Below are 12,714 nucleotides of genomic sequence, written 5' to 3' on the forward strand. Positions count from 1 at the left end.
GTGTTAAATTCAAGGCACATTTTTATTTGTTTTCAAGGTCTATGCACGAGATATCATTAAAACTAATTATTGTTACTTTTAAATAAAAATCTTTTATTCATTCAGTTAATTTACTTTAATAAAACACCACGTATTACAAGTACAACATATCTCAATGAGCATCTTTAACTACATATTCTCAGTAACAATTCTTGGTTCATTCATCCCTTAAAACGCACTTCTCTTTCCAACATTAGTCCATATGACTCATGTGCTGTGTTCCATGTTTTCTAAAGTCACACAACAGATTTATGTGAGGAACTGACCCAAATTGAAAATGGGTCATTCACAAATTTTTTTTACTTTCCAACTTAACTCCGTTCAATTCAGTTTTTGCCCATAAACGCTAATGGTAAACATTTTGTAACATGATGACATAATTTTTTTTTCATAAAGGACAACTTGACTGTTGTTTTTTCTTTTATTATTTAATTTTGTTTAAAGAATGAAGTTAACACTAAGTTAAAACTAATGAGGGTTAAATGGGTTACAACACCACATTTTGAGGGTTCACTGGGGTAAAAAACCAAATATTTATGTGTGAAAATATTAGTTAAAATGTGAATTAATAACATTTTAACATGCTGGAAAAAAAAATCACTATACGCATATTTAAGCAGCCTCTGAACTTTGACCGTAAAAATTATTTTCCACAACTTTTTGTATTTAAAAAAAAAAAAAATGTTAAAACATAAAAAAATAAAAAAAATAAAAAAAAGGTTTTAACACTGATAACACCAATGTCATGAAATCAAGGGACAAACTATTACATTATTTAAATTATTAATAATCATTTTGTTTTGCTTTTTTTGTACACTTGTTCGGCCTTACACTAATGCTTGTATTACAAATAAGTGCAAAATAAATACATAAATAACTTTACATGTCATAGAAGTGGTGTACCAGATGAAAGGGACAAGGATTTTTTTTTTCAGGCAATTGACAATTTCAAAATATATTTATAAAAATATCAAATATATAAAACAGTCAAGCCATTTCATATCATTAAATGTCAGGTTATAGAATGATACCTTTTATTTATTTATTTATTTAGTATGCTATTTTAAAGCTTTTTATGACTTAAAAAAAGTCAAAGGACATGTTTGTCAACATATTTTTATACTGACTCAAATGTTGTCAGAAATAACCTATTTTGTGAGACACTAAGCTTTCTATACACAAGGGGGCGCAGACGGCTCACAAAACTGAAACTGAATCCTCCATTGATCTGCATTCAAATCTCAGAACGTTTTACATCTCATATAATTTTTTTTTCACTCTGGAGAGTAATTTTTAATTAAAACTGATTGTTGCAAGGATTCATACTAGTTAAATCCCCCACAGCAGTATCTATAAAATATATTTTTTTAATCCTCCAGTAACAATTGGTTGTGATTGGCCCATTCTGAACAGCACTGCCAAAAGTAACAGGTGACACGTTAAACGTATACTTTCAATACATAAATGCATGTACAGATGAGATAGAAACAGTGGTAGTAGTTAATAAAATGTACTACTGTAAATTCTATACTGTATGCCACACTGGCTAATAAATGACCAAACTGTCTAACAGGATTAGGTGAGAACAAACAAAATCAGGTGATTATTAGGCGAGATGAGAACAAAGAGGCATATAAATATACACATAAATATTTTGTAATAATTATGATGCTGTTAAGTAATCCCAACCAGTTGTGAACATTATATTGCACTTTATGTTGAATATATTCATAAATACAACAATAACATATGCTTCACTTCTGTTTTTACCATCTGAGTATAATAAATAACTTGTATTGAAAAGCTTTCCTTGACGTCATCATGGCGAAGATACAGCGATCGCTCAGGTAGGCAGGGTGTCGGCTCCTGAACGTGATGAACTCTGGGATATGCTTAGCCTGAAAGACCGCTAAGGAGCGGTATTCAGGCCAGTGCGGATTTAGTGTGGGTTACGTGCTCTGAGCTTTGGCATGTTTCAGACATGGGACAGTCTTGAACAGTGCCGCGTGCATGCACACTTAAGTTTCAAGACCGCAAGTGTGGGTATTGGGACAGGACATTTTTCTAGACGTTGCAAACATGTATTTCCACAAAGTTAGGTGTTACTAGCATGTTGCTAGGTGTTGCTAGCCTGTTCAAGTATGATGCTAGGCATTGCTATTATGTTTTAGCATGTAGCTAGGCATTTTTAGCATGTTGCTTGCAGTTGCAGACCTGTGCATGGCTGTAGAGTGATGGGTGCTGATACAGTACCTTCAGATGTTTGAGGGCCTGCTCAGTAACCAGCTCTTCCTTCTTATTCCACTCAACTGCATTCATGAGGCAGGTCCACAGTAAACCAATCACAGCCTGCTCCTGCAGATCATTCTTCTTCATCTCCTCTTTCACATACACCACGATCTGAACACAATTCACAAGTCTGTTCAAATGGCAGTGTAAGGCTTAGTGGTACTGCCAAGGTTACAGAGAATCTGTTTTTTCTTTATACATGTATTAGAACACAAGGAAAGACAGTAGTTAAAGGGATAGTTCACCCAAAAATGTAACTCATGCCATCTGAGATATGTATGACTTTCTTCTGCAAAACACTTTTGAAGATTTGTAGAAAAAGATCCAGGCTCAGTAGGTCCTTAGAATAGGAGAGGATGGCGATTAGATATTTGAAGGTCCAAAAAGCACAGATAGTCGGCAAAAAAGTAATCCATCCTGTCTCCAGCGGTGACATTGTCTTCTAAAGCAAATCGATCATTTTGTGTGTGAAAAAGAATGATATTTCTGCACTTTTTAACTATAAAAGATCGCTTCCAGTCAGGCATTGACAAATGGCTGAATTTACCCGAGTGCTACTTGTGACGCAAGTGCATTGGCACGTTCCTTCGACTCATTGGTTGTGTGTCTGTTACGCATCAGTTCATTTGCACTCATGTAAATTCGCCCATTCATCAACGCCTGACCGGAAGCGATCTTTTATAGTTAAAAAGTGCTTAAATATTGTTCTTTTTCACACACAAACTGATCAGTTCACTTTAGAACACAATGTCAATGCTGGAGACAGGATGGATTACTTTTATGCCGACTACCAGTACATTTTGGACCTACAAATATCTAATCACCATCCTCTCCCATTCTAAGGAACTGCTGAGCCTGGATCTTTTTCTACAAATCTTGTTTTGAAGAAGAAAGAAAGTCATACATACTGTATCTCAGATGGCGTGAGGGTGAGTAAATTATCAGAGAATTTTCCTTTTTGAGTGAACTATCCCTTTAAAAATTTAGTACAAGCACTACAAGGAATGATATGCAAATATGTTTATAGTGTGTGTGTGTGTGTCAACAGTAGGATTCACCTCTCTAATGGGACATTGCTGGAACAGGCGCTCCTGCAGCTCTTTCTGAAGTTCCTTGCGTGTGCCCAGAGACTGTTGTGAACGCAGAAAGTCTGACAGCTCTTTCAGTCCTGCCTCAGTGAAGTACTTTGAGAAGTGCTCCACATTCTGCTTGTTGACAGGGAAGAGTTCCTGAAATTAGAGCAGATTCCACAATTAGATTCATTACAGTGGGAACTCACTGTAAGCCAAAAATGCCTTGAAAGACATTGGGAATAAAAACAATTTTGAACATAAATAAAAAAAGTCAAATTATGACTTCTAAAAGGTAAGGTTTGTAATTTCTGTGCTACTAGTGACAACAAACACAACTGCAAAAATAAACGGGTCTCCTAAAAACCCCCCTGATAGCACAGGTTCATCCTCCAGACGTCTATTTGATGTGTGTGTGTGTGTGTGTGTGTGTGTTTACAACTGGAAGACATATTTTTAATGTTGTTTGCTCATCTGCAATATGTCTATAAGACGTACGTCAATAAGTATGTCTTGAATGTCATTCAACAGACGCCTTTGAGATGTTTATCCTTTAGAATGTTTGTAAATCAGATTTTTTAAAGATGTTTAGCAGATGTTAAATAGAATGTGATTTCCAGATGAAAAGTTCTAAAACAGACATCTGAGATATACGTGTGCTATCTGGGCCCCCTCACCCTCTTCCATTGGTTGGATAAACAGATAGCCCCCCCCAAAATTTATGCTATTGGTTGAGCCAATAGTCAGACAGGTCTGGCTGTTCAAGAAACAGAGCAATGTATTGATAGCACCACAGAGCCACAATGTTTACACTTTTCAATAGACATAATCCTTTGAATATCTTACCTATAGTTGTCAATGCACATTAAGTCAATGGAAAGAAATTTGCTTGTCATGCTCATTAACTGGGATTGAATACCAAACCCATATTTTTACAGAAGTCAGCATAAATTCTGTGGCACCCTCTGCTTCAAGGTCATGGGGGAGTTTAGAGGTATTATAGCACATGTCTGCCAGGTGATGAATGTCTCCATGGAAACATAACTTATCAGCATGACAGCTCATAATTTCCTCAACATTTTCAGAGGTTAAGAAATTCAGTATCAAAATGGATATGCACTGCAAGCTATCACACACACCACACGATCATTCTCCATACCAGCAGTTTCTTATCCAGGTTGGCTTTCCTAAGAGCAGATGTGACTGCATTGGCATCCTTCTCTGCTATCCATGCTTTAAACATCTTCACAGCAAAGGAGGCAGATATTCCTACAAAAAAGACAGAAGGGAAAACCACTGACTGATTAACAATGTTTTGCTTGAACAGTGTGTGCGCCTGTGATATCTTTCTATAAAAATATATAGAAAAATATTGTTTTATTTTCAAATCTTTTACTTTGTTCCTACTTTTATTTTAGAAGAAGCAGACATGATCGCTAATAAACACCAACCTTCTTTGACAATGTTATCGCTGAAGAGGCTGGTGAGGATAGGTGGCAGCAGTGTGACATTGGCCAACAGGATTCCTGTTAGCATGGCCAGTTTGGTCTGCTCGGACTCAGTGAAGGCTTTCAAGAAGAGAAGCAGCTATGCAGGGATATGAAATATGGATCAGAAAATATATTAGTCTTTTTGGCTTACAGTGAAACTGATTAGCATTTAATGAATATTAATGGCAACACCATGGTAGCATCGAGTTCGTTTGTCCTGCAGTGGTACATTTTACACATGTGGGTGAAACAATACATCCTCCAGTAACGCACATCTCTTATTGATGCGATTGCATTAATAGCAGGAACATGATGTGCACATTAGTTACCTTTTTGATCTCCTCTTCAAATGCCTTCTCCAGATATTTGTACCTTCTGATAAGTTTATTGAACACCTGCGTATAGACACAAATTTATCCATCAGTCTCTGCATCAATGTGTCTTTAGAGTGGTCATCGTATCATATTGTACATTTGCGTAGCTGCGTCAGCTCTATTGTTTTTGTTAGCAAAATTTTACTCTGCCATGGGAGTCTATGGCAGCCCAAAGAACCGTTTGGAGGAAAGTTGTAAAATTTTGCACACTGATTAGGACAGGTCTAAATAGTCCCCTGACCCATTGGGAGGTCTCCAAGTCAAACCCTCCAGGACCAGCATCAGCTCAAAATTGGCTTTTTATCTGGGCAGTCCAAGTTTCTGAACATCCAGTTGGTGTTGTTCACATGTACATGTCAGCCATATGTCAATATGATCAATGAACTCTTTAGGGAAGTCATTAAATATTGATATACATAGATTATTGATCGGCACATTATTTTATCGTTATATTTATGAGGCACCAATATTAATGATAGCTGACATTTAAATTAGAAAACTAATCTGCATGATTTACAACTCACTCCGTTGGCCTTCTGTTTAACAGTCTAGCGTAATTGCATTGGGAGACCACAAGAGGGTGATATAACATTTACTGAAGCTGGTCACGGGTAAGAAAGGCACAGGTATCACAAACACAGGACAACCTGATGTGGCGCAGCAGATGGCAGTCCAAAGTTACAAAGGTGTTTCTACTTCTTCAAGAATGAACAAAATTAAGTTGATGAGTTTGCAGGTTAGTATATGAAACTGGTGTAACCACGCAAACCAAACGATTACAAATGGTGACGTTTATTATGCAATTTCTCTGTATGTAGCCTTGAACTGGTCTTTCATTCAAGCTGTTAAACCACAAAATGACATACTTGTACTGCAACTATAAAAACATTATGTAGGCTATATGAAAGATACATGTTCACAACAGATCATCTAATGATGGCTAGAGTAAATACCCCTGAGTCTTCTCTTTATTGTTGTACATGAAACTGGTGTTGAGCGGGTAGAATTCAATGAAGCTGTCAGCTGAGGATATGTGAGGCGTCTATTTCTCAAACTAGAGACTCTGATGTACTTATCCTCTTGTTTAGTTGTACATCTGGTCTTCCACATCTCTTTCTGTCCTTGTTAGAGCCAGTTGTCCTTTGTCTTTGAAAACTGTAGTGTACACCTTTATATGAAATCTTCACCTTTTTGGCAATTTCAAGCATTGTATAGCCTTCATTCCTCAAAACAATGATTGACTGATGAGTTTCTAGAGAAAGCTGTTTCTTTCTTTTTTGCCATTTTTGACCTAATATTGACCTTAAGACATGCCAGTCTATTGCATACTGTGGCAACTCAAAAACAAACACAAAGACAATGTTAAGCTTCATTTAATGAACCTAATAGCATTCAGCTGTGTTTGATATAATGGCAAGTGATTTTCTAGTATAAAATTAGCAATTTAGCATGATTACTCAAGGATAAGGTGCTGGAGTGATGGCGACTGGAAATGGGGCCTGTCTAGATTTGATCAAAAATTATTTTTTTCAAATAGTGATGGTGCTGTTTTTTTTACATCAGTAATGTCCTGACTATACTTTGTGATCAGTTGAATGCCACTTTGGGGAATTAAATTAATAGTTTCCTTCCGAAACAGCAAAATCTGTACAAAGATTTTTAGAGTCCAATTTGAAGGACTTCTCGGACTTTACTCAGACTCGAGCCTTTGGGACTCGGGATTTTGTTCCGAGTCCAGCTGAGTCCATGACATTTGTGATGCAATGAAAAAAATTAATAAATAACAAAACAGAAATTAATGAACACATCTCTGTCTGCATGCAGCTGTATTAGCCACTGAAGTCGTAGACATATCCAGAGTTGTTTCACTGTGTCTAAGCAAACACATGCACACACATACACACATGCACAGGCACACTAATCAGTCAACAAATAACCATGAATGTTACTACAGAGACTACTGTATAACATCGCCTACCGAGGCAGCTGGCATGACGAAAACATAAAGACGGGTATGTATCCAGTGTAATATAAACAAGGCAGTTTCACATGACTCGGGACCTGACAACTGGTAAAATTGCATGTGGCGTTTGTGCAGCCAAGACGGTGCTCGCATTGCGGTGTCATCATGGTTAAAAACTATAAATCAAGAACTTCACAGTTTACTAAAACCAGCATATTGAAATAAAAATAGTATTAATATTGGATATTAAGTCTTTTTAGGCATAATGTATCTACACATGTAGGCTTCTGTAGTCTCTTGTGGTCCACGCAGTGTTGTCAGCTTGAACTGGTCCATAATAGCTTGATGAATTAACGGTGTAAATTTTTAAATAGTCAGGGAAAAAAGCATTTATTGCTAAAGCAGACAGAAACTCTAAAAAGATAAACAGCACCTATTTATTATTGATTGACTATTTTCAAAGCACTGACGAGCTGCTTAAAATACATTCTTTTACAGCATTTGTCCACCATTCACAACATTCAACCATGCACAATAAAATATTAGGATATTTTGGGCAGTGAAATGTTTTGTTTATAATTTAATTATAGACTATAAAATAAATGTATTATTCGATGACAGAGTTTGTGTATGAAGCTAAACTTTATGTTACAAGATGAATTTAGTTGGTTTTTATTTTAAATTTTTATTTTATTTTTATTGTAAACCACCGGGTAACTTATGTACGTATTTTTTTTAGCCTACATCTGTGACACTTTTTTGAAGGACAATTCTGTTAAATTTATGACTCAAAATTATTATTCTCCATGTTTTTGTGGCTAAAGAAGAGCTCAATTAAATTTTCTTTGGTTGGTATTTAAAGATTTCAAACTAATTGCAGACCAACGCGGCAGCCGCTCAAGCAAATATATATTTTTTTATCTTCTGCAGCAGCAGCTGCGAGACGCACACGGACGCATCAGGGATTTGGGTACACGAGCAGCACGCAGAACTGTCCTGCATTGTGCAGTTTCCCACAAATTAACTAGAAAATCATGTCCGTGACGACATGGCCCTAATATTATCAGTGGGCTTTTCCAGTGTTTTTGGATGAAGCATTTGCAGTCAAATCGTGAGACGTAACTTCTCAGCGAGTGCTAATTAATTCTGTGTTGACTCATTTGTATGTATTTTCCCAAATTAGTCGGCAGATTGAGAAAAAAAGATTTTCAGTATAGACTATTATTTCTGTAGATAGGGATCATTTTAAATAAAACTAAATTGACAAAAACTAAACTGAATTCAAATTCAATTTAAAAAAGTAGAAATAATAACTAAAGTATATGCTTTCATTCTGAAACCACTTTGAAGTTTGTTCAGCTGGATACTAATCATAAAATGTATATATGAAAGGCAACAGAGGTGTTTTTGTTACATTTATATTGACAAACTGTTTTTCTTAGTTTTGAAGTTTAAAATAAGCTTAAAATATTGATGTTGAGTTTACGGTTACAATTTGAATTCAGATTCATGAACAGGTTCATTTGGACTCGGACTCGGCCTGTTATGAACTCGGTCTTGTGTCCAACTCGGCCCCTTTTGGACTGGGACTCAACTCGGACTCAATTGTTTAAAGACTCTGACTTGACTCGACTAAGGTGGACTTGAACCCAACACTAATATATACATATACATACATACATACATACATACATACATACATACATACATATACACTACCGGTCAAAAGTTTTGAAACACTTCATTCTTTATTATAATTTTTTTTCTTCACATTTTAGAATAATAGTAAAGTCATCAAAACTATGGAATAACATAAATGGAACTATGGGAATTATGTTGTGACTAAACAAAATCCAAAATAAATCAAAACTGTGTTATATTTTAGCATCTTCAAAGTAGTCACCCTTTGCCTAGAATTTGCAGACACTCTTGACATTTTCTCAACCAGCTTCTTGAGGTATCACCCTGGGATGCTTTTTAAACAGTATTGAAGGAGTTCCCATCTATGTTGGGCACTTCTTGGCTGCTTTTCTTTATTATTTGGTCCAAGTCATCAATTTCAAAAACTTTTTTTTAAATTAAATTTTAGTTTTATAATGAAATAAATTAATATGGTGGCACAATTATATTTTTGTCTACAAAACTAATTTCAAACATTAAGCATACACCTTCAGATCAAAAGATTTTTAAGATCATGAGAAACATTTCAGTCAAGTGTTTCAAAACGTTTGACCGGCAGTGTACGTGTGTGTGTGTGTATATATATATATATATATATACACACACACACACACACACACACACACACACACACACACACACACACACACAGCCGCGGCCCATGCATTTTAAGTCTAGGCCTTCAGTGCAATTCATGCCATTAAGAAAACACAGTATCACAATGAATAAGACACCGTATGCCTATCATACATTACGTGGCAGTCAACTAATAATACCAATTGACATTTTAAAAACACGTCCACGCATGAAAGCCAGAACCAAGGAGGTCTAATACCAAGAAAAACTATCTAATAATATTTGTGATTTAAATTTTGCTTGCAATAAATTGTTTCGCCAGGGTACACAGTTACTTTTCAAAACTTGATCCGACACTGTATGCTCAATCAGCAAGTTGCTATAACAATGCATAAAGCACTTACCAATTTGCTTGAAATGAAAATCAGTCCTCCTTTCCCGTTTAATTAATCAATCACACGATCATGCAGAACATCTCGTGTTTTTAAATCCATAAGGATCTCTTTCTTAACAGCAATAACAGCAGTGATGACAGCCGACTCGTCAGCAAGATCTCGTGCTCTTCCCTTTCAAATTATGTCACTTAAAGCGTGGTTGCGTCACTCAAGACCAGCTAGAAGGCCTGGACTGGGACATATCCTGAAGACCACACCCACAAGAACAAATAAATCAATCTGATTGGCTGATGAATCTGACAGTCTGACTTTAGATGCTTATTCACTGCTGTGTTTAGGGATTCTGTGGAAATTTTGAAGGCCTGACGGGGTGGAGCTCAGACTCACGTGCTGCTTCGGATAAGGAGTATGGCTTCGGGCATGTGATTTGTGAAACAGTTGTCACACTTTGCTTGTAAGCATCCAGGAATAAATTCTGATTGGATAAACTTTTTGTTCTTTGCTATTCATTTGTAGATGAATTAGGAGTGGAAAGCAATTGAAAAACATAGGCAAAAAGATCAATGAGAATGAGAAAGGATGAAATATTTTTTTATTAGGCATGTTACGCCAGCAGAGAAAGCTTTGCTGGCCCTGAAAAATTGCCAGTGTGTGTGTGTATATATATATATATATATATATATATATATATATATATATATATATATATTTATACACTTTCTAGTGCATTTAGTCAACTTTAGTCTGGTGAGCACTGACTTGAACTCTTAAAGGGATAGTTGACCCAAAAATGTAAATACTGTCATAACTTACTCACTTAATGTATTGCAAACACATATGACATTTATTCTTTCATCCTTGGACCACAAAAGGAAATGTTAGGCAGAATGTTAGTCTCAGTCACCATTCACTTTCATTGTATAGAAAAAGATGAATGAAAGTGACTGGGGCTAACATTTTGCCTTTGTATTTCATTTAAATTTCTCTCTTCTGTGGGCTTGGAACAACATGAGGTTGAGTAATCATGACAGAATTTTAATTTCTGGGTGAACTATCCTTTTAATGACCTGTTTAAGTATTTGATTTGCCAAGAAAAACAATGTTTATGTAAATTGGTACATGATTGTACCACGTCTTGCTGGAAAACAAGTGACTGAAGAAGAATATTGATGAGAATATTGCTTGAAAAAAATTTCCTTTTTTTTTTTTTTTTTCTTTCCGGACAAGAGAATGACCAATTTATTTGTCTGAAGGACAAGCACATGACAATCCTAAAGAGAGAGACACTGTAATCCAAGGGATTATTTTGAAATTACACAGTATGAGTGACATACTAGCTTTACCCAGGGGATTTGGAGCCAACATTAAGTACATCTAATGCAATTTTTAAACATGATTCCTCCATCGTCCTGCCACATTTGTATCAGTTGCTTATTTTTCATATAACAATGGGATAAACCAGCTCATTGAACACGGTAAAGTGGGGTATTCACCTGAGCATAGCTGCGAACAGCAGTGTGGTTTTCCTCTGTCTTGAACACACAGTGCTTCGTCACCTTGGTCGTGTCCCCGTCGTCAATGCGTGTTCCCCCGGGAGCTGAAAGAGGGAAAGTGAGGTCACAGGTTAATGTGGTAAATCCTTGAAGAGCACAGTGCTGTCATTGCTAACCCCTGCTGAGAAAATGTCACTGCCTACTGCACACTTATAATTGAGATGGACAGAGGCCAATGCAACCATGGACAAAAAGGCTTCCCATAGAAAGGTTTAGAATTTTAGAAAGTCTGTAACACTCTTTTCAGAGATGCATCAACAAAACACGTTGACCAGAATGTACTGTTCCATAAATAACTTTACTTGCACTATAGACAGTATTGTTGTTTATAATGAGAGTGATGCAGTTAAGATATGGATAAGAGTTCAAAGGACATTTATATCAAGTGAGAGAATGGATTATTTCACAATCACAATCAAACTGGGACAGTACACTGCAAAAAATAAAAAATATTGGAAAAAAAATCTTAAATCAGTATTTTTGTCTTGTTTTCAAAACAAAAAACTAAATTCTAAACATCATTAAAATAAGATCAATTTACTTGAAACTGCATTTGATAAGACTTTTTTTTTTTTCCTGCATTCGATAAGAAATTTTGTGATGTTTATTTTAAGTACAAGTAAAAACAATTCACCAATAGGGTAAATAAACTTAATTTAAGGTATATTTCTTGAAGTATTATTATCTTACACAATTTTGCTTCTCAAATATATTTAGATATTTGTACTGGACAAAAAAAAAAAAGACAAAAAACAAAGACTTTATCACTGTATTTTTTACAGTGTAATAAACATACATAATTGTTAAAATATCTGCTTTGCTTCCGTTCCAGTATGGGGAATGGTTTCTCAATCTGCTCTGTAAATATAATAATGTAATACCTTTTGGTCAAATCCACAGGTGTCTAGGTTAATACAGTACACGAAGTTAACTTCAGATCCTCTTTGGAGATCTGCTACGGATTACAGGCTTAAGCCAGTGATGCATTGATTGGCCAATGCAATACCTCTTATTTGACCATATTATAAATTCAGCAACAGAGACAGGCTTTGCATGCAAAAACAAGAAACAAAATATTCAAATGAGATGAAAGTGGAACATTGCTTTTCTCTTTTTCAGTTTAGCAGAAGTTTATTCTGCTATTGTTCTATATGATGGAATGATGGAACACTTTCACCAAATGCAAGGAGTACCTAAGTAGTAACCAATTACATGTAATCCAGATGACAAAAATCAAATACTTGTAATGGGATGAAATTACATTTTATAAAGTGCATAACCAGAT

At 35.6% G+C, this 12,714-nt stretch overlaps 1 protein-coding gene across 2 annotated transcripts in view; it reads right to left on the bottom strand.

Annotated features, from left to right (window-relative positions):
• The window catches only part of LOC127424817 (eIF5-mimic protein 1-like), a 48,295-nt gene that overhangs the window by 1,627 nt on the left and 33,954 nt on the right, over positions 1-12,714 (bottom strand). For both annotated transcript variants that reach the window (XM_051670262.1, XM_051670263.1), the window contains exons 4-9: positions 11,370-11,473; positions 5,218-5,283; positions 4,850-4,985; positions 4,558-4,667; positions 3,387-3,557; positions 2,293-2,439 (exon numbers count right to left, since the gene is read on the bottom strand). In XM_051670262.1, the coding sequence (XP_051526222.1) occupies positions 2,293-2,439; positions 3,387-3,557; positions 4,558-4,667; positions 4,850-4,985; positions 5,218-5,283; positions 11,370-11,473 (734 nt within the window). The remainder of the gene's footprint in view (positions 1-2,292; positions 2,440-3,386; positions 3,558-4,557; positions 4,668-4,849; positions 4,986-5,217; positions 5,284-11,369; positions 11,474-12,714) is intronic.

This window comes from Myxocyprinus asiaticus, chromosome 34, assembly GCF_019703515.2.
Source record: "Myxocyprinus asiaticus isolate MX2 ecotype Aquarium Trade chromosome 34, UBuf_Myxa_2, whole genome shotgun sequence".
NCBI lineage: Eukaryota > Metazoa > Chordata > Actinopteri > Cypriniformes > Catostomidae > Myxocyprinus > Myxocyprinus asiaticus.